This window comes from Corvus cornix, chromosome 1A (genome assembly GCF_000738735.6).
Source record: "Corvus cornix cornix isolate S_Up_H32 chromosome 1A, ASM73873v5, whole genome shotgun sequence".
In the NCBI taxonomy this organism is placed as follows: Eukaryota; Metazoa; Chordata; class Aves; order Passeriformes; family Corvidae; genus Corvus; species Corvus cornix.
Window position 1 is genome coordinate 56,103,220 of NC_047057.1, and position 22,230 is coordinate 56,125,449.

Here is a 22,230-nt window from a genome sequence, read left to right on the forward strand (position 1 = left end):
AGTGCATGCTTTGCTAGGTGATGACAGGCTTTGTTCCCCTTCATTAACTTTACAAATATTCAGCTCCTGCCTGAGTGCACACCAGTGCAGCACACACACATTCAAGGGAGCTCACAGTGACGTTTAAGTTCAGCAGTATGCTAAGCAGTCAATGGCACAATGATAAATATGCAAGTTGATTGTGAAGAGCCATTTAAAATCAGAGTGCGGGATTCACTGGAAAGAGTAATGCCTTTTTAAATTAAATAGAGCAGTTAAAAGTAACTTACAAAATACAGAACAGAAAGTACAGTATACAGTATCTCAGATAAAAAGTTAACATGCTGTTGAAATCTTGCTGATCAATTCCTAATATTGTAAAAAAAAAAAAAAACACTTCAATACTTGCCCAAAAAAACAATCTGTGTCATTCATCCACTGGTTTATGAACTGTGCAGTGATGGGCTCAGGATTGTGTGGAAATCTGATGTTCTCCAAGGTGTGCAAAAGTAGGTCAGGATTGTAGTAGAGTGCAGCTATGGCAACTTGAAGACACATGGTACGAAGCTCACTTGTTTTAACTCCTCGAGTCAAGCGCTCCAGAACAGCCTCCACAAAGAGGGGAATACACTGGGCATAAGAGAAATGAGAAAAAAAGAAAAGGGAAGGAAAAAAAAAAAAAAAAGAAAATAATCATTAGACATGTTGCTAGATCACACAAAATTTTATACTACTTTTATCAGAATTATGTCCTGAGTTATCTGGAGTTCAGCTATAGAACCTAGGAACACATTCTATTCCCCTTCTAGCCTCCAATCACACATTTATAAATGTTCCCCAAAACAGCTCTTCTCTGAGCTAAAAATTGCGATGTTATTCTGAGCACAGAATATTTGGGGCCACTTGGTGAAACTTGTTCTAGCATGCATACAAGCTTCAGAAAGAAACTCAGACATTTTCATCTTTAAAGAAAGATACCAAACAATTTCAAAACTAACAGGCATTAGAAATTGAATTATCTAAATCCGTAACATAAGAAGTTTTTCCTAATATATGTAAAGTGATGTTAAATTTCTTAAAAAAGTTTAAAATGAGTTTGTTCTGATAAAAGCAAGTATGCACAAATTTCTAAACAATGATATGAACATCTTCTAAACATGTATATATTTCAATGTGCAGATTTATACTTTACAAAAATTTGGGAAGCACTAGGAAAGTTTTGGTTTATGAGTTTCAGTTCAGTGTGCAACCATTTTAATTCACAGAGTTGTACGGCTCAATTAAGCCTTCCACCACATGCTTATTTTCAATGCAAATGCATTGAATTCACTTTAAACTCTTCCAGATTTCCATTAAAAATAACAACTTTCAGGGAGCATTTTTATCTTCAATTACTTCAGATTTACACTAGTAAAGTTGTATCGGTTTCAGTGAAAATTACCTGAAAATTTATCACTGATATCCACGGACTGCACTGTGGCAACATCAAACATGATATGTCAAGGTAATTTAGGCTCATTACCCAGAACTTGGCCCTTTATAGGAAAAAGACTACTTTCTAAAAAGGTGTTCTAAGAAACTCTGGAAAATTGTGATTATGTTTCTCCCTGCAATCACAATCCAGTCATGCTAAAAAATCTGCATTTCCAAATGCACTAAGTACTTAAACCATTCCAAGTTCCTGTAGCTTGGAGAAACAACAGTAGTTGGATATGTACAGTTTAACCTCTCAGCCACAATAGTTTTAACTCTGTGTTTTGCATCAAAAGGGAAATTCTATTAAGAGAAAGCAAAAAAGGACAATCTTGCACAACATACTATATCCTTATAATTCAGTCTATATCCATTTTGTAGTCATGCCCATTAATATCTTGTCTCAAAACCAAAAAACTCCAACCTTACAAACTCTCCTGAGCTCATTTACTTCTTTCTGTCTTTCTCCCCACTTTATATTTCTCTCAAATTCTCTAATTCCAGCTGTTTCTCTCAGGAATCATGGATCATTAGAAAGCAATAAAAGAGAAAACCTGTTCAATTTGTATCACCTGGTCAATACCCCGTCCTTTGCACTGAAGAACAATCACTTCTAGGAGTTTGGCTGCATGGCACTCTGCATCTTCTCCTGCATCTCCTGTCAGTACCTAACAACCAGAATGACAATTTAATTTATCAGTAGCCACCGACAACACTGAAAGCAAATGCTCCTGTACCTGCATACATCCAAAAATCTCTACACGGCATATACATACGTATTCATGCTAAATTTTCTGGGACACATAATTCACCTCTACAGGACATAAACAAGCGGCTAACAGTGAATTTTAAGAAATAGAAGAAACTGCTGTAGTTCTTAAAGTATGTTATATTCTTTGTATGCCCTCACTTTCCCTTTTTTAGAAAGAAATGTCACTTGTAAGAATTACCGATGTTTTCCACATTGTGTTTCCATTTTTTCACTTCAATTCTAATAGGCACTGGCAGATTAACAGCCTGGTGAAGTGAATGCTATGTCTAGGCTAGTTTCTGATTAAGAACAAGATGTATGCAATTATTCTGTGTGTAGGCACATACATATGAAACTGAGTGCTTCATCTCAGTACATTTCAACCCTGTGGCCACTGTCAATCAAACCTCACAAAGAAGCAAAATTTTCACATTCAAATACTCTTAAGTTTCTTAAAAATAAGCAGGTAGCTAGATGCCTAGCACTCTCTAATGCCCCAAATCAGAGGAGGACTGCAGAATGATCTCATACTTTATTATACATGAGAGACTCAGCAAAAAAGAGAAACAAGATAAATGTAGGAAGAACTTCAAATGAGTTTGCACCTTAGCTGACAACCAGAGTCCAACTGCAAGATACATAACCCAAGGAAATCAGGCTTCATTAATTCCCTACCTACCAAAATAGCTCTCCATAGAAGAGAGTCAAGATGAACAGCAACTTTCTCCCACACAGATTTTTGCATGTATTTTTTTTAAAGCATGTCGCTTAAAAAGTGTGAAGGTGCTGTGTGTGCTCAGAACTGAGTCAAGACCAAAATTCACTTAGTTCTGAAATGCCTGGCCACCACCTGGCATGTTCAGGTCACTCAGCAACTCTAATTGTTATGTACAAGTGATAAGCACAACAGTAAGAATCAGAAGGCTTACCTTTTTACACATAGAGTAAATGATTTCTAAATGCTTTGGGTTAGACAGTAAAGTATCAGTGTCAATGGTCACATAATTATGCAAGAGAGGCATCATATCTGCAGAACAGGGAGAGCAAAAGAGAAAACAGTTACAAAAGGTGCTAAGCAGAGAGGATGTAGTCCTAAAGGAGAATTCATTAGTTTAGATTCTTGAATATGGCTGGAAATTCAAGCTCTGCAAAAGTCTTTTCTGGAAGAATTGTTCATAAAATGCACTATGCAGGGTGCATTCTAGGAAGAGGAACTAGAGTAAGAGTATATTTTAATTAATCAATTTTTAGTTTCATATTAATTTTGAATATTCAGCTTCCTTTGAGTTCAGGACCCCTACTCACACTGACAGATTTGAACATGCTTCTCCTACTTAAATATCTCCTGTTACACTCCCACACTAAACAGACGTTCAGGGCATGACTCAAATACACAATCATTTGAAACCAAGACATTAAATGGAAGTGACCCTTGTTAGGATGGGTTTTAGAGACGAATTCTCAAAGAATGAAAACATCAATAGAACAGAAGCAATCATACCTGCAAAGTATTCAAAGCAATCCTGCTGGAAAACCTCGTACAGAACACCTAAAAGCTGCCACATCTGGGGTGAAATCATCTGGCATGTTAAGCTGAAGGCCAAGGACAGAATTTCTTCATAAAACTCTGCAAAAGACAAACAATTTGAAGCAGGGTGCTTCACAAAGTAAATTTAACTTGCAAATACCTTGAAATCTGAAACCGAGTCCTGAGTCATAGAACAACTAGAAGACAACAATTAGAAACTAAATCATACATAGAAAAATAAAACAAATGGTAAAAGACTCTTTCAGACAGGCCTTATGTTGGCTATAGTTACAATGATATGCATAGTTTTCCACTATAAATACACACCAAAAAGATACATCAGCAGCACATTAAAGACGATGCTTCTAATTGATTTACTGAAAAATATATTATTTTCTCAGCCATTGTTTTTTCTGAAAGGCCTTATCACAAAACTGTAACTTTTAGTGCAGCATACTGACAAAGCAGTAATGTAATTGCAGACCATGTCCGTAAGAGACTAATGTAATTGTAGACATTGTCCTTCAACACAATTAGCTAGAATTATAATCAGAACACCATCTTCTGCTTTTGACCTCCAAAACACAATAGCCAATCTGACTAATGTACAAGAGAAGATCAGGAGAAACAAATTACAATGGTAAAGTAGGAACTTTCTTTCTTTAAAGAAACACACAAAAAGATAAAATTCTGTTCTGGAAGATAGTAATAATTTATTTACACAAAAAATTATTCTTTTTTCTTTTCTAAAAATTATCTCTAAAACATACCTATAACGTGTTTCTGTAAAACAAGGCCAATGATCTGTAAACAAATGCTCTCAAGCTGTTGAGTGATCTGAAATAAAAACATAAAGCACCTTATTAAAAAAATTAGAACTACAGCAATCAAATAAATGTATTTGACTAATTCAGTCTGAGAAGTTCTCCAAATGAAAAAGGCTTTTATCATTTTTAAATGCTGCATTAACAATCGCAAAATTATGAAATAAGGTCTCCCTGATGCCAAAAGAACCTCTTTACCCTGAATATGTGATATGTAGACATACATTGCACCACAACTGGGAGACCAATTCCTAGGCATTCTATCCAAGAAATTGCTGGGTAAACTATAGATATGGGTCACCACTGTAAAAAAACTAGCCTTATGCAAAATATTTCTTCTTAAATTATACTTTAACATGCTGTAATACAACTAGCCACTGTGAGGAAAATTAACGCTACCCCAGCCAAAACCAGCACATTCCAATGAAGCATTTATCAAGTAAGAGCTAAGAATTTTACCCTTGGGACATAAGTTCCCTTGAAGTTGAGAAAGCTCAATGATTAATAAATTCCAAAAGTAAACTTTTGGGCTTTAGATTCAGATCTGTCAGAGATGGCTTGCTACCATCCTGCCAGAGTAAATGCACATTCATGCCAAGTGATGCAACATACACAGAAGTGCTTGCTGTCATGAATGAAAGGAGAAAAGCATGAAGGAAAATCTCACCTCCTTGTGATCTTCCACAACTGTCAGGATTGTGTCAATTGTGTGCAAGATGCCCATGGCCATAACGGTTTTGTCCTCTACTTCCTCATATTCCTCACTCTGAAGTACTTTACCAAATATTTCGGCCTGTGAACAAAACCAAGCAACTTGACATTCAAGAGCGAACCCGTGTTTCTAATTTGTCATTCAAAACCAAGGCAGTTAATGCAGCAGCAGCAATGCTTTATCTGTAAGAGCTGTCAGCACTGAAAAATATGCTCGCTACTTTTGAAAGGGGAACGTAGCAAATTAAAATCTCCTTTTTTTTTAGAAGTCTGACTATGTTAAGTCATTTGAAATGCTAAATAGTCAGAGCTTGGCTCATTAAAACCAGTGACACAAATCAGTATCTTTGAAAAATCGACAGGTTTTAAAGATGCTTCATAGAGAAAAAAAGCCATAAATACTGTAAATACTACAGGTGGGCCCTTATAAAGATTACTTTAAACAGTGCACACTTCAAACAGAGTTCATTTACCAAATTAGGCATGTACTTCTGACTGGACTGTTATTTCCCTATTGCTCTTACCAGGTGCTGAGTCATGTCCACGGCGATAGTAGCCACTTCCTGGCTGTACTCATAGATCATCTTCTGGATTACATTCGTAAGATCATCGTTTTCTGTCTCTCTGACAATGTGCAGGAGCTCCTGCATCACTGGCCTTACATAAGGCTTCACATATTCCTTGGCTAAAAAACCAATAGGAACTAGGTGAAATCAACTATCTATAAACACAAATATACATACAGCATCTCCAAACTGCCAGGTAGCTGACTACTCTTGAACAAAGTAAGTTTTTTTAATGCGAATTCACTAGAGAAATAAAAAAGCCAAAAAACATACCCAAGGCAATTTTACAGTCCATAGCTAGTAGGCAAAGTAAATTGCGTAATATCGCAATGCCATCTACAGCTAAAGTCCAGTTTTGAGGAAATATTTGCTCTCATATATAAGCAGTATTCATTCTTAAACATAAACACTATTTAACTTCACTAAAAAAACCCAAAGACAGGTGATATTTACTTTATTAAAACAAACATGCTGATTCTAATTTCTTTTGTGCCAAAAAAACTTGAAGTCAGAATTCTGGGATGTATACAGTAACTAATGAGCAAGTGAAGCTGTCTAAACATGACGAAATATTCTGAAATCTGTCTTTAAACGGCAGAAATGTTTAACAGATAAATCTGCACCAACCTTCTCGTCTCTACAAAAAAATCAATAGATCAGTGTATACAGCTGATGAATCACTGCCACATACCTTGCTCTTGGTTGCTTATTAAGGTCTGAAGAGCTATGGCTGCTTCTACTTTGACAGGCATTTCCTTATCATCAATCAGGCTCTTCTTTGCCAGCTCTACTGCATTCCTCAAGTTTAGCTCATTGTGAAATTTCAGAGCACTGAATGAATGAAGTACCCAACAGGACTGCAAGGCAAAAAGAGAAGCAAGTTAGGGACTATGGTAATTTTAGGCATTTTTAATTGATTCAAAACCAATATTAACTATCTCCCTGTTTGAATGCACTGCTTTTTTTTTCCTCCACTTAATTATGGTGTATTCATACATTAAATGTAACACAAGTTTTGCACTCAAGCAGTTCTTTATTCTCCTTTCCCAAATTCCAATAAACTCAGTATGCACATAACTGGCATTCATAGCTTTGGTACTTCTGGGGGAAATAAAATCAGAAAAAAAATAACGAAAACTGTTTGTCTATGACTGATATTGGCACTTGGGGATTCTCTTCAAGCAACACTCAAACTGACATTACCTACTTGCAGAAATCCTGCCTATTCTTCACAGCCATCCAAGTACTCTAGTTATTGAGCTCTGCTATGAAAAATGGCCACAATCACTGCTCAAATTCTCAAGTTTGATTGAAGAGGTGAACATTAATACAACACAGAGCCTTCATCAATTCATTTAACTGAAAAACCATTTTTAAATCAAAATACTGAAAAAATACTGCACAAGAGTGTTATTTTAAATTTTACTATGTATTTACTTAATTTCTTTCTTCAACATTCAGAATGAAATCAAACTGCAAAGGAAGGAACCATGGCAAATACTGGAATTGATGTAACAAGTGAACTTACTCGAGCTCTAAGATACCCCAGGTTAGACATGAACAAGGGAAACACGTGATTCTGTAACATTAGTTCCATTTGATCCTTGAAGACACTCTTCTGTTGGAGTAAGGAAGAATTAATTTTGGAGACCATTCATTTTACATACTTCTGTCTAGCCCATAATGCATTTCAAATATCAACCCTGGGAAATACAATTATTTGCCTATATAATAAAGCCATTGTCCCACAAAGAGAACTGAATCCCTTACCTTGAATAGAACAAACTCAAAAGCATAGCAAGTTCAAAACCAGGTAAGTGAAAGAACTGTACATACAATACTCTACTTGGCATTATTCATTACAACCTGTAAACTGGAATTTCCATGTTATTTAAGGCAATTAATTCCAGCTGATTTTTCTTAAAAACTAACTAGGATCAATAACCTAGTACTTCCATTCTTCCTAGAAAGGAGTACATACATACCTGAAGATAAATATGAGCCTACTATGGAATAGATCTGAGTTTCAAATGACCTACTGTTACTCTAAGTATCAAAACGTATTATTTTGGACACTACAGCAACAAATCACATCTTTTTTTCATGTTTATTAATGGCTGAAGATAATTCCTTTGTGACAGAAATCTCCTTAGCTGCAGAAGGATACTGGATGAGAGTTTTTCTTCATTATTCCAACCTTAGCAAAACCCAAGATACTCACAGGAAGCTAGAACCAGCACGGAGATTTGAGACTTTCCTTATAGTCTCAGAACAATAGAAAAGATACATGCTAGGGATGCTGTTACCATCCAAAGGAACGATTCAGTGGCTAAGATAGGAAGAGGGTGAAATGGGACATTCAGTACAACACGTATCTTACACGATCACACTTCATTTCACCAATGCATACAGCATTTTTTCCATGCTGATTCTCCAGAGGCACATGAAGGACTGAGCAGAGAAACAACAGAGAGAAAGGAAAATAATGCTCCTTTGTGCACACAGGCCAGAAGTTTGCAGGCATTGAAATGGAGCTGCTGTGGGGAGCCAGGTGGCTAAGGCAGGGTCATTGTGCCTGTGAGCTCCTCAGACGCTCTACCTCAGTCAGCTTAAGAGACAGAAAGCACTTACAAATCCAGGATTTTATATGGAAACAGCTGATGGAATGTTGCTATGTATCAAATTCAAAACACGAGAAATTCAGATTTTAAAGGGGTCTGCAGTGTCTGGGGTTATTACTCTTTTATAAAGTAAAATATAACCTCATGTTTCAGGACTGAAAATTTCAAATAGGAGCAGAATATTGGAATAAATCCTCCTTTTTCCCCTCAGGATAGAGATAAATATGTTAATATGAAAGTCTCCTTACAACACAACCAATGTCATCCTCTTTCATTGTTATACTCCAGCATGAGGAAGGGCATTTACAATCCAAAATAATCTACAAAAATTCTGCAAAAGTGACTGATGTTTCAGGATTTAAGATCAGCTAACAGATTGGTACATTGGTGAAAAAAGAGATGGTACATCTTGGTAAGATGTTGCTTGTAATAGGAAGACACATCCTGCACAGAGAGACAATTCAGACAAACTATAATAAATTACTTTTAAAAAGAAGCCTCTAGAACAAGGTCACCATTCTCATGCTAAAATGATAATGATTTGGAAATTACTTTTGACATGGAGCAAAGGCATATTTTGGACTCCACCATCTACAAAAGCACCAGGCAAACTGTAATCATTATTAATTAGAGAGCAACAGTGTGGATTAAATTTGTATTCAGATTCCAGAAAAATACTCAAAATTCTGAAGATGCTGTCTATAAAATAATGGAGGAAGGCTCTTTGTTCTTCCTAGCTTTTTTCAAAACTCCGAACTGGCAGAAGAAGTAAGACTTAAAGCTACACATTGCAAAGTAAAAAAGTTGGAAAGCTAGACAAAACATTCCTGCAACATGTTAAGTAAACCTTTTCCTGGAACCAGAAGAAGCCCATAACAGTGCAGGCTGTTGGGGAATTTCATAAAGAATCACAGGCAATGTTGCTGATAGAATGCATGTTTGATTTCTTAACTCTTCCATTTAACTAGTAAAGCAGGAGGGGACCAGGGGACTGCTCTCTAACAAACAAACAGAGCTTTGGAAAAGCGTGAGAAGGAAAATCTGCGTATAAAACTGTGATATAAAAACCAGGAAAGAATGTTAATATTTTTAAATAAACAGACTCTCATATTCTGATTGCAATCAGAGTGCAATCTCTCTACAGACTTTATGAATATGGCTAAGGGCTAGCCATACTTTATAAAGCAAGACTATTTTATTTTAAATCTCAGTTGATAGCAAGAATTGCAAACCTTTTTCATTTCTTTACCCACTTACCTTCAGTAAAATATCTGCTAGGGATCCTATAACATGCAAAGCTCCATCTTTTTTCCTCGGATCAATGTTTGGCTCTGTCAGAATCTGGTAGCAATATGCCATCATTTTTGGTAATACCTATGCAGGACAGAAAGCACACAATCCCCTTTTGTCAAGTTATTTCAATAGCATCGTTTAAAAAATTCGCATGACATTTTCAAGAAGAAGTTTTGTTTTGGCCAAAGCAATGTGAGGTACTAAGTGTAGCATCTTTCAATAGTTAAAATGTGGAACTATGGAATTTTCAACTTTTCAGCCAAACTGGTCAAAATTAGGTTAATCTCCTTGAAATTTTGCATTACTAATAGCAAGTAAGGTATTTTTGTTACTGTCTTGAGGCAAATCAGAAAAGGTGATGAAAAGGCACCTCACCCATTTTTTCCCTTAAGTTCTTTTCTGGCTTGTCTCACACATAAATATAAATACATATGCGTGTGTACATATATGTATGAAAATATATATGTGTATTTTCAAGGAGAGCTTGGACTAAAACCTCATAAACTTAATTTGATCTATTGATTTTGGCAGTAGTTTCTAAAGTTGACTAGACTTAGAAAAGTTTCTTAGCAAAACCAGCTGAACGTGATTTCCACACCCATTATGTCCTTTTCCAATTCGCCATTTTGATGGTCTAAATACAAATTATGAAAATGAGAAGGAAGATCAGTGGACAAGAACTGTTCTGACAATAAGGAAGTAGAAAGGTCATATTCCACCTAATGTAAAGACTGTGTTCTCCTCTGAAAATCCACCTGGAAATGGAGGTCCATGATTACTGGATGTTAAAATGGAACCTAGAAAAACATTTGCTGTTTTAGCAAACTGCTTTCCAGGGTTTGCCTGGGTATTTTTGCACAGATCACTGTAAATACAGAAGGATCTACAGAAAAGTTTCATCCTCATTTAAAGAGGAACTGTATGAAATGGGTTTTGTCCTTGCTAATTTCATAGCTGTTAAGAAGGATTTTTAAACGGCATCAGTGAAAATTATTAAGTATCAGGTCCACTTTCCCTCCTGCTACAGTTAGTGATACTCAGAACAGCTGTGACAGAGGCTGTTTGTAAACTTGGGAGAATCTATTCCAATACATCTATTCCAACCCAGTTTGTATCTGGCAGATGAATTTTAAACCTGCAAGAAGAATCCACTTAGTATTTATACACGCCATACTTTAACTCTCCCAAAATCGAGAGCATTCAGCCAGGACACATTTGACTACGTAGCAGCAAGTAGATTTTTCAAGAATAGCTTCCTGTACCATCTTCAAACATAAGGGGAAAATAACATTATTAAGGAAAATGCAAATAATTAAAAGCCACTGGTTTCATACCTCTTTTCTCTTCTTTGCAGCAGTGTAAAGGAGATTCTGTGCTGCTGTTGTTGTGGATGCATAGTCCTCAAATACATCTGAAAAATGGGGAGAAAAAGGCATTACAATTTTTTTCTTTTCTGAATAATTGATTTTTTAAAAACCATCTTGTTTTTCGGGTATCACAAAATCTGGATGAATACATAACCTCAATATAATTGACATGATTGTCTTCATGGTTAAAAATTCAGACCCAAGCTTATGTCACATACCTTAACAAAGCATTTACTTCTTGCCTTCCAAATCCACTGCCACTCTTCATTCCCTTAATTAAGAATATGCTATTTATTCATTAGCTTTTTTGAGACCATAGACAAGGGATGAAAAATCCCATCTCTTTTTTAAATTAAAACCCCTATAGGAAGAACAACAATACATTCCAGTACCATCTGTATACCATGTGTACACATTTTTGACTCCATTTTATTAAAACCTCATGGGAAACTTTTTGTACATTAAAACTACTTAGATCTGAGGTTGTTTTATATCTGCTGAAAGGTCAAGTTTTTTAGTTTCATTCATTGCAAGTAAACCTCCTCTGTTCATATTGAAAGTATAATTTATATGTTGGAAAAAAAACCTCCTGCAAATATGTTCTAATCCAAACATCCCTACACAAACTGGATGAAACTAAAAGATTTTAAAATGTGATCTTAAAATGTGACCCAAATTACATACCAACTTTTCCTGAAAACTTTAAGATAAAACATCATTAAGAAATACTACCAGATTACTGGAATTCTTGTTCCAAACGAAAAGCTGCCTCACTAAACTTGCATTTAATGTACTTTGATACTTGAGTGTTTTTTTACCTTCCATGATACAATCTGAATCTGTACTTAACTGCCTCAGCTACACATAAAAATAAGATTCACTACTTACACAGAAAGAACTGAATTCACACACCAAAAATCAAGGATATATTTATACTCCAGTGATCAACACTATGTTGTAATTAATTTGTTGCATAACAACTCCCCAAGCTTTTAAAATTATTCTATGAATATTTAAATTCTGTTTTCACATATGCTAATCCCAAATCAACTAATTAAAATTTCCCAAATGCTGCATATATATCTCTGTGGTGCCTGGCTCACAGGAGTTTTCCAGCTAAAACTGCTGTACTTTTAAAGTACCCTTCTCCTTTTCAGTGACAAGACTCTTTTAATAAATGTAATTATTCATAATATGGCCCTGTGTGTTATTCCCAAGATTTTGCACTGTCTCTTTTAAAAGAATATATATATCTAATTACCTTACAATTTAGTAGTAAAAAGTGGCAGAAAAATGCTGAAGGCATTGACAATTTTCAACAGGGAAAGAGTAAGTCAGGCCTCTTCTGGTCAAAGTGAGAGCTGCAGGAACCTGCAGACAGCTGGCACATCTGCAAGTCAGGATTCTGAAACTGGCACTAACAAGTGAGCAAGCCAGTCTGTCTGGGCTGCTCTGAGCACATGTGAAGTAGAAAAAAAACTGAGATTCATTTAGTTCGAAGCTACCAGTCAAATGGCCCAAACTCACTTGATCTGCCACCTGCTTTTAGCTACAGATTGGTGAGATTTAAGAAAAGTTTTCTTCTTCCCAGAGTTCAGGTCACTGGGGGTAAAGAGAGACATTACAGTGACCATGCTGATCACTGGAACTACAGCGTGCAGTTACAATGAAAGCAAAAAATAAAGCCAAATTACCAAATTTCATGCGGATATATTCATATGGATCCTCTTGCCAGAGCTCTTCGTCCTCATCTTTGTAGCACATTAGAGAGAATATCACCTCTTCTGTTATAGTCTAATTTTAGAAAAGCCAAATACACATAAGTACACATAAACTAAAATTCCAGTACAGCTTCCCTCCACCACAGACTAATTTATTAGACTTATTTTTCTGAAGAGTTAAATTCCTTTAAGCAGCACTTTTATTTTGTCTAACAGAAACAAATTCACAGTACTATAGGTACTTTCCTTTTGAAATAGTCCCAGACAGCAGCAGTAAGTATACAATCTATCTTTATAATGTTACATTACCATGCACAAAATATACTTCAGGACATAGTCTGTACACAGCAGAGTATTACATTCTGCAGAAGGATCTCACCAATGCAATACCTAACAAGAGAATGGATTTCAGAGTCCTTCCCCTTAAAAGTCATGGAATTAACTAGCTACAAAGAGGATCTTATGATATGAAAAAATAAAAGAACAGGAAAACCACTTTTCATTTGTTCTTATAAAACATGTCCTTAAAAGAGGTTTTAGCTCCTCTTACATGAATGTTCTCTTTATGCACTATCTTTGCACTACAATCAAAAAATCTATTGACAATTCTGAACACCAGCAACTAATAAAAGCCAGAACATTATGACTTTCTAGCAGACTGTAAAAATTAAAACAAAGAACTTACGGAACAGAATCCCTGATTGAGTTAACAGTATCTGCAATAAAAGGCAGCAATATATTGCAAAACACAACCACATTTGTGTAGAAATGCTGTTTTATTTTCCAGATCAATTGCTGAATGATTCATGAAACCTTCTTTAAAACCACAGAACTTGTTGGGGGGGTGGTGGTGAGGTTTTTTTAATCCCTCTGATGGCATGCACTGTTTATGATGGGGTTTTATCCACTGACCTGTATGTGTGGCTTCATTTGCTTCCATGTTATAGAGTGAATCACCCCTTGGTTCAGGTAATTCAGTGTTTGCTGAAGAACACGTGGTGCAACATAGTCTTTCTGCCTGTACTGGTCTAAGATTCTTAAGAGAACCTAAAGAAGTGACAAATTGGTATTTTTAAATGAAGACTGAAAATTCTGTCTCATGCACTAACATGCAGTGCACTCCCTCAGTGAATATACATGAACAGATAAATTAGTTTTACAGTAGATGTTCTAGTATTAGAAATCACTATAATGCCCTTGATCCAAAAATAGTAAATAATTTAAATATCAAGGTTCTAATCCTGCAAACATTTATGCAAATGTCCACCTTTACTACTAGCCTTACCAGATGAACACTTGTGATTATAAACCAAAGATACACTACAACAGTCACAGGCTCACAGTTTACAGAGGCCTCAGCAAAATTTGGAATAGGTAAGGAAAAGGCACAGGGAGATGTTCAAACTGGTTGCTTCTATAACCTGCTAAGTGATGTCTGTGTTCATATTTAAGGACAGGTCCCTAAAGAAGACAAATTACTTTGGAAGAACAGTGATGAGAACTGAAATACTAAACCAGGAAAGAAAAATAGGTTCACCTAAATCTCTGAATCAGAAGAGATGCAAACCCTTTAACTTCAATTACCTATTGTAGCCATCAGATAGTATCACCTAGCATGCTATTATAAACTCTATTACACAAAGCTTCCTTGGTATAAAGGTTTGCTCTACTAAGAAAAAAACACAGTACAAGCCACTAATCTGCACTAATGGCAGGTCAATTATTAGTAAGTGTAAAGAAGTGGCATATACACGAATAACAGTAAAAATAAAGGGCAATGCAGAACAAAAATGTGAGTCATATGCTTTTAGCAGAACAATTCTGCTTCCTAATTCTTCAGAACATGATAATAAATTTTATTTTTAATATAGCTCCTTCATTAGGAATACTAAGTCTGATGTTAAGTCTTCTATATGACATGTTCCCAGGACAAGAACTGTCTGTTTCTTATACAGACTCTAGCACAATGTCAGCACTTACCAACTGATGAGTAAGTAACAAAGGCTTAGTAATGTAATATTCACAATAGAATTCCGTAAGCAATCATGATAAATCGCTATTTAAGAGCCAGAAATTGAAGAAGTGTGCAGACCATCCAGCACATTTATCTTGAAAGCTAAACTGTCCCCTCTGCAACATAGTTTAATGCCTTAACAGACAAACTTTAAGTATTTAAAATTGTAACTGCCCACGGGAGTCTGTTTTTCCACTCTGGAGTTACACATTGCAAGGAATTTAGAATAACTATTAGACTGCTTCCCTTTTCATTTAATTTACAGCCTTACACAACCACTCCTATCCTGATGGATAAACTATTCTGTTGTCAAACTGGATGGAGGAAAGTAATTTTGTTTAGCAACTTTATCAGAACTGAACTGTCTCCACACACCATGTTAAACACAAATAATTAGCATTCCCTAACAAAAATAATTTCCTTGCAAACTGAATTTAGGCTACATTTTCAGATAATATGTTTTCCAGGGATAAAATAATGTTCATTGCTGTTCTCCAGACATCTTCTAACCTGCTTGTATCTTCCTGAAATAAAACAGTATCATTGGATTACTGTACCTAAGTTGTTTGCAGCAAAAGCACTTGGGAAAGACAGGACTGAAAATACATGAAATGAGGCCTCTGCACCAAAAGTGTTCCTCTCGGTTGTATCAAGAGTGCTTATACACGACAATACCACCATTTTATCAGCGCTCATCTTTTCTGAGAGTTTTCCTGCAGGGTTTTTTGAATTGGTGAAAATTCATGTTATTATACCTCAGCTGTATGGCACTGAAGAACTGAAGAACTTCTCAATCACTAAAAGGAAAACCTGCCAGACTCTCTTCATTTTGTTTAATAAATTAAGCTCAATACAAGCACACTGTTAAAAAGTAATACATTTCTTCAGCCAAAATAATGCAATTCACAAAAAGTGAACTGTGCTTACCTGTTGTATGCCCACAGCATAGGTTTTTAGAAAGAAATCTGAGAATTCAAAGTATTCTTTAGTTACATTTCCAGGACTTCCATATCTTTAAAAGGAAAAGGACACAGATATTTACACTGTGAGAAGTCTATAGTGTCAGGAAAACACAGTACTTTCTAAACCATAAAGGACCCCGAGTGGTCTTGCATCAGCAAAGGAAACCTTTACCACAGGTTTCTTCTAAAGCCACCCTTTCCCATAACACCTCACTTCCCTTTTCTTAAATTATCCTAAGGTACGATATTATACTCAAGTAAACACGGCCGACTTTTTGTCACAAGCTGTGTAACTTCCATGTTTATGGACTTCTTTTCAAATCTTCCCCTGCCTTTATATTTGAGAATATAAACACTTGTAGCCGGGTGTAGTAAAATAAATACATATTTAGATAAATTTACTTTTCCTGTGGGGCAAGTTTCTTGCCATCTTAAGAGAGTCAAATCATTTCACTAGGAGCTGAGACCATTGTGCCAGTGCAAGGCAGAGGACAGCAGCAGGAAAACCTCTTCAGTGACCATGAGCTGTTTAATTGATCAAATTTCTTCTCTACTTGCATGTCAACTAATGGTATAGACTTGTAACCCAAATTTGGTTTTAATCAGTTTGTTACCGTTCAAAGAGACGAGCTACAATATGCAATGCCCACTTCTTGCATTTCCACCACACCAGCTCTGGTCTATCATCTTCATCAATTTGCAAAGTCTCCTACAAACAAATACATGTATTTTAAATTAGTTACATCACTTGTTGAGAGCAATTACACTTTAAACATTCCTTGCTGAGAAAACTAATATAAACACACAGCATGGACGAAAGCTTTGGTTCTATTAACAGTTACATAACACCCAGGAGCTTTCAATTATCTTAATTAGCCAATATAATGTGTACACGCAATACCTGCACAACAGCTGTACTTTAATTTCAAAATTATGCGAATTTACAAAATGCAAATTCTCAGATATACTTTAATACTACATCACTTTGGTTCAAAAATCCAAGGAAAAGAATCTTAAACAGAAATCTTAAAAAAAGAACACTTAGAAAATCTTTACACGGACTGCTCCTCAAACGCCAACACACAGGTATCAGAGGTCTTTACAAAGCCAAAACTCACCAGTGGCACATTTCTATCAATGATGGTCCGGAAGATCTCCATCCACTGAGTCATAGTCTGGTTATTCACCAACTGGAGGGGCAATGCATACTGCAATAAGGGAAAAAACACAGGTATGAAATACTATTTTCCTCTGTAAAAGGCAGATCTTCCTGTAATAGTTACATTCTAAGGAAGATGAGGTTTTAAGTAAAACTAAAACCAATTAGGTTACATATCAACACTACTCTAATTGCAACCTTCTTGGTACAATTTGGAGAGGAATTTCTGAGCAGACATAATTTGAGGGAAGTTCCTTGGTCTAAGAACTCTCTTCGTTTTTCTTCCTCACAACAGCCCAGGTAACTTTGAGGACCACAGCAGTATCTGTATTACAGGGTTTGGGCAAACCAATAGCATTTTAGCAAGCAAAATGTACTCCTTACTACTACCTAGCTACTATCCAGTAAATCTTACTTCTCTACAAAATCCAAAGAAAAGTGACGATATTCAGGCAAGTTATTGAAAAGAAAAATAGGATCTTGGTATCTTTTTAATCCTCCACCCATTTAATAACAAACTATTTTAGCTTTTTAACCCCCAGTAAGAATTTACAGGCTGCTCCTTATGAAGGATCTGGTTTGCTTTCCAATTCTCTGTAAGTACTCCTTCACCAAACTCATCCCAGTAAAAGCCAAACTCATCTTTCTGAAGTGCATGTGCCTCAACACACAATATCTGCCAGATCTTCAGGAGATAATGATAAATGCCACCCAGTGAAGTGCAGCATTTGACAATTACACTACAATATCCATTACTGACACTTTCAGAGGCCTACCACACAGTCCAGATAACCATGCAGTTCATGTCAGGCTATGTGCAACTTTATAAAAATAGGAACACTTCTCTAGTGAGCTTACAGATAGAACGTGCAGAAGCACCTACATTCATTAAAAATTTAATCTGGGAGATCGTGTGACCAGCTTCGAAGTAGAAAAATCTATAAATATCCTATTTCTGTAACACCTGCTTATTGTACATTACTTTTCCCATCCAAATGGGTATTCTTATTTAATCACACCCCTGAGTATTCTGAAAGGGGTCACTGTGCCCAGCAAAGTAAAAGTTTGGTTTTCCTCTACACAGATGCCCACCTGAACAAGAGCATAGAAGATTTTTAAGATTTGTTTCTGAAGCAGTACAGAGTAATGGGAGTTATCAGGCAGAAGCTGGATCATCTGCTGCTGAATCCGAGGCAAAAATATTTGCATGGCGGCTATGAGAGGATCTCGCTCCTCTGCCTTTTTGTATCTGGAAAGGAAACAAAAGTGTTGGTCCAGGATCTACACACTGGAGATTCTAATGCCTATTCCCCAACAACAATTTAATTTCGGTGCCCTAAAAAAACCAAAAAAAGAATATCCAGCACTCAATCAATCACTCTCCCCTCCTTTAACCCCCATCTGAACCCTTTGTGCAAAATCACTAAAAACACGTATAAATAAAAAAAAGGAAAACAACAAATGTTACCTTATACAGTTACTGAGAGGAAGAACTACTGTTCTTTATTACTGAATTGTCACCTCACAGGAGCAGGGGACCTGAATTTCTCTGCTGCTCATACCAATGCCAAACCCAAGTTGTGTGCTGAACAAATGGGAGTGAACAGCCATTGAAAGGGAAAGATGATTCCTTGCTTTGGAAAAGATTCTCCTTCTGCATTTACATTTCTTTTGTGTGGTTTATATATATGTTTCCAACAATAGGTAATTAAAAAAAAGGAGTGATAAGCCCTACTACCCTGCTCCCATTTTAGGCTTTGTGGATTTAGACTATCAGGAAGATGCTACAGGTTAACAATATGCAATAGCAGTATATGACAATGACAGCACTGTAGTCATGACATAAAAGCAGAAAATAATTTGCATTCATACATCTAGAATTTGGGGAATCTTCAAACAAAGAAGTTATAAACCTAAGGGTTGTTTTTACAGCCAGATCAAAAGTACAAAGCCTCAAGAAAAAAACCTCAGTAAATTCATATAGATTACTGCTGGCAGCTCTGCTTTCAATTCACTAATGATGAATATTTTTCATTTATTTGCAGGAAAGGAAGCATATGATAATTATTCATTCCCATTTTCTATCTGAATTCCCTTGTAGAACTGCCAGTGCTCTTAAGAATGTCATTTTCAGCAATCAGCTCAGACTGAAAGTACCAATTCCTCATTTACTGATGGACACCAACTTACTCATAAGTCTTCACCAGCTGATAGAGGCACAGGAGGCTCCCAAGCCAACTCCCACTGTTTGGAGACTGCAGGTAGTATCCTATCTTGTCTACTACAGCTGTCCAATGGCCAGGGAAGTCATGTTTAATGATAGCACGGAGGCACATTGTCAGCTGGGCTCTAGTGCAGGGGGGAAAAAGAAATATAAGCAAATAAGGTCATAGCATAGTGTTTAAGTTACAGGATAGATCCCAAATCTTAGTTTATTGGCTACTGTACATATTATGTCATAAGTATCATACATATTTTGACAGCACTGAGAGTTTTGGGAAGCAGCAGAGGAAAAGCAAGAAATAAATCCCACAGGGTTTGACTTTAAGGAAAAAACTCATTTCAGAACATTTTAGCTACTTTTCTGCCTCCCTCCTCCCTCTCCACATGTATCAAGCAGTATTTTAAAAGAATTAATAAGAATTAATTGCTCATGAAACCGGCCAGCTTTGTGCTTTGAAAATGAATGTTTATACTTGCTTATCAAGCTGAAAGCAACCACAAAAACACAAATTTGTATGTTTTCATTAAAGAATAATGGCTTATGTTATGATCCAAGCCACAGGTTCCTCAAGAAATTACAGTTTTCCTGGGATCTTCTAGAACAGCACTTTCTCAACCTCCAAAGCATATGGTAGAGCCAATTAGGTAAAAAACCTCTTACCATTTCTCTCCTGCCACACATTTTTAGATACCCCTCACAATGGTGAGGCAAGGCAGAACTGTTGATTGACTAAACTGAAGTGTGACTAAAAAAGTTGAGCAGCACTGAACTAGAACCTGTGGAGAACTACTTTTAGTTTTGCTAAGCAATGAAAAAAAAAAAAGCCTGCAGAAAATATCAGTTCCCATCCTATCAGCCTCACCTTAATTAAAGGGGTGAACAATCACAGACTGTAGCATGTCTGTGACTCTTAACTATTCTTCCAGCAAAAGCAGAACTGCAATTTTCATTCTTTTAACACCTTAAAACCAAGAACCCTAATACATATTTAAATACTGGGATAAAGTAAAAAAAATTGATAAAGTAATTAAGAAAAGGGCTACTAGAAAAAAATGAAACAAATCTTGGACAATATTTCCCTGAATGGTTAATTCTATATTGCAGACAGCCCTGTATATACTATCTGCCTTGAATCAGCCAAACAGACAGGCTGTCACTACAGCAAGTGTTACAAGACACTTTGAACAACACCCTTAGAGGATAAACCACATCACAGGGCTCTCTGCCAGGTTACTACTTTTCTGAAAAACAGGCACACATAAGTAAGTGTAAACAGATTATTATTACTTTTGCAAAGGAAGTACTTGTCTCATCTCCCAAAACATCGAGATTCTCATGCTAACAACATCCACACTGCTAGGTCTGAAAACCTGAGCAATAGAAACATCTCTATGCAATGTAAGGTACCTCACTAAGTCAGGAGAACGAATTATTCCTTCTACAATGTTATCCCGAATCTGCTGACGATCATTTTCATGAATGTTAAATGGAAAAACTGCTTCTCCAAGAGGTGGCTCACGGTCTGGCCAGTACTGTGTCACCATGTTCTTCAGGTAAATGGCAGCTAAGTACAGACAGTGGGAAAGAATAGTTTAATTCTACACATTGCCCAGTGCTCAACATGTAGAACAGCTAAAAGCAGAACAAAGAGTTCAAAAGGCGCCTAAATCCACCACCTGAATTCTTAACAATTATGGGCACTGAGCACAGCTGAGTCAGAAAATCATTCTTCTCATGATTTCACACAAGATCAGGCTCAAGCGCCTGATCAGAACAGAACAGGATAGTATTTCCATCAGCATCTACTGAAGTACATTCTTTACTACAGCACTCTTCCATATGGACATAATATTCCATCATTCTAAACAAGCCAACAAAAATCAACTTATCTGTGTTTTCACTCATCCCTAAAACAGCTACTCAAGCTCAGTAAGTGAAGCTTTGGAAGGCTCATGTAAACAAATTGCTGCACACACAGATGGGACCCTCTGCTTGGGGAAATGCCCAGTATGAAACTGGCACGTGGCCTACCTTCTATTCAGACAGAAATGTTTGCTGTGAATTGCCTAAGCTTTATCTCACTATTAGGATTTCCCATAATCCCTTAGAATTGTTCCCTTCTGTCTCACATGAAAAAAAACCACAAAAAATAAAGTTAATCTTCAACAGAAAATAAAGCAGCATTTATGCATCAGTACTAAAATGCCTGAAGGCATTCTTCAGGAAACAAAGAAAATACGGTGTGAGGCATTATAGGAATGTTCCTAATAAACTCTTATGCCTGTACACTATTTTAGTTGATTACTAGCTAGGGTTTTAAAGTATATATAAGATATCCTTGGGTACAATTTTTTTTTTTTTTGTGATAACAAATTGCAAAGTATGAAAATATGTAGTTTGTTAAATATTTTATAGGCGCAAGAGGAAAAACAGCTCTTTGTCTATGACATGCCAGACTAGTCAGACAAGAAACAGGTCCTGAAAGACCAGCCCAAGACTTTAATCTACTTTGTCCATAGATCTTGTTGTTATACAAATTCTTGGCTTTTAAAAAATTCCCAGGGAAATCTGTTGGCTTACAAATATAACTTACACGTACTTTTCTATTTTACACCCCTATTCTGTAAAATAAATAAAATTACATTCTATGTAATTGTGTTTTTTTCCTGAATGATACTGAAATGAGAGATTAATTTATAAAAAATGACTTTATGGAGTTTAGATTAAGCCTCAAACTTTACTACAGAATGGACTAACAACACCATTCAAAGTTGGATTATCTTTGAAAAAATAAAGGCCAGCATGACAAACAGAGTATGTCAGCACACCCCAAAGCACTCAGGGGATTAATGGGATCTGTACCAAAAAAACCCAACAGTGCTTCTATGGGAAATGCTGTTCCATAGGATAAAAACAAAGCTGTGAAGAAAACAGTATTAATTAATTTATGGGAAAACCTGAACAGTCTCTGTATCTGACAAAAATATTATACACAAGTAGTTAAAATGGATTATGAGAATTTAGAATCTGATCTTCC

General features: G+C 36.1%; 1 protein-coding gene across 3 annotated transcripts in view; it reads right to left on the reverse strand.

Annotated features, from left to right (window-relative positions):
- Nucleotides 1-22,230, reverse strand: part of IPO8 (importin 8) — a 46,461-nt gene that overhangs the window by 15,074 nt on the left and 9,157 nt on the right. For all 3 annotated transcript variants that reach the window (XM_039570732.1, XM_039570733.1, XM_039570734.1), the window contains exons 3-21: nt 20,601-20,757; nt 19,160-19,318; nt 18,062-18,218; nt 16,929-17,018; nt 16,425-16,519; nt 15,776-15,860; nt 13,747-13,881; nt 12,808-12,907; nt 11,081-11,157; nt 9,711-9,827; nt 7,361-7,450; nt 6,524-6,689; nt 5,791-5,951; nt 5,223-5,348; nt 4,502-4,568; nt 3,705-3,830; nt 3,133-3,230; nt 2,025-2,120; nt 389-609 (exon numbers count right to left, since the gene is read on the reverse strand). In XM_039570732.1, the coding sequence (XP_039426666.1) occupies nt 389-609; nt 2,025-2,120; nt 3,133-3,230; nt 3,705-3,830; nt 4,502-4,568; nt 5,223-5,348; nt 5,791-5,951; nt 6,524-6,689; nt 7,361-7,450; nt 9,711-9,827; nt 11,081-11,157; nt 12,808-12,907; nt 13,747-13,881; nt 15,776-15,860; nt 16,425-16,519; nt 16,929-17,018; nt 18,062-18,218; nt 19,160-19,318; nt 20,601-20,757 (2,323 nt within the window). The remainder of the gene's footprint in view (nt 1-388; nt 610-2,024; nt 2,121-3,132; nt 3,231-3,704; nt 3,831-4,501; nt 4,569-5,222; nt 5,349-5,790; nt 5,952-6,523; nt 6,690-7,360; nt 7,451-9,710; nt 9,828-11,080; nt 11,158-12,807; nt 12,908-13,746; nt 13,882-15,775; nt 15,861-16,424; nt 16,520-16,928; nt 17,019-18,061; nt 18,219-19,159; nt 19,319-20,600; nt 20,758-22,230) is intronic.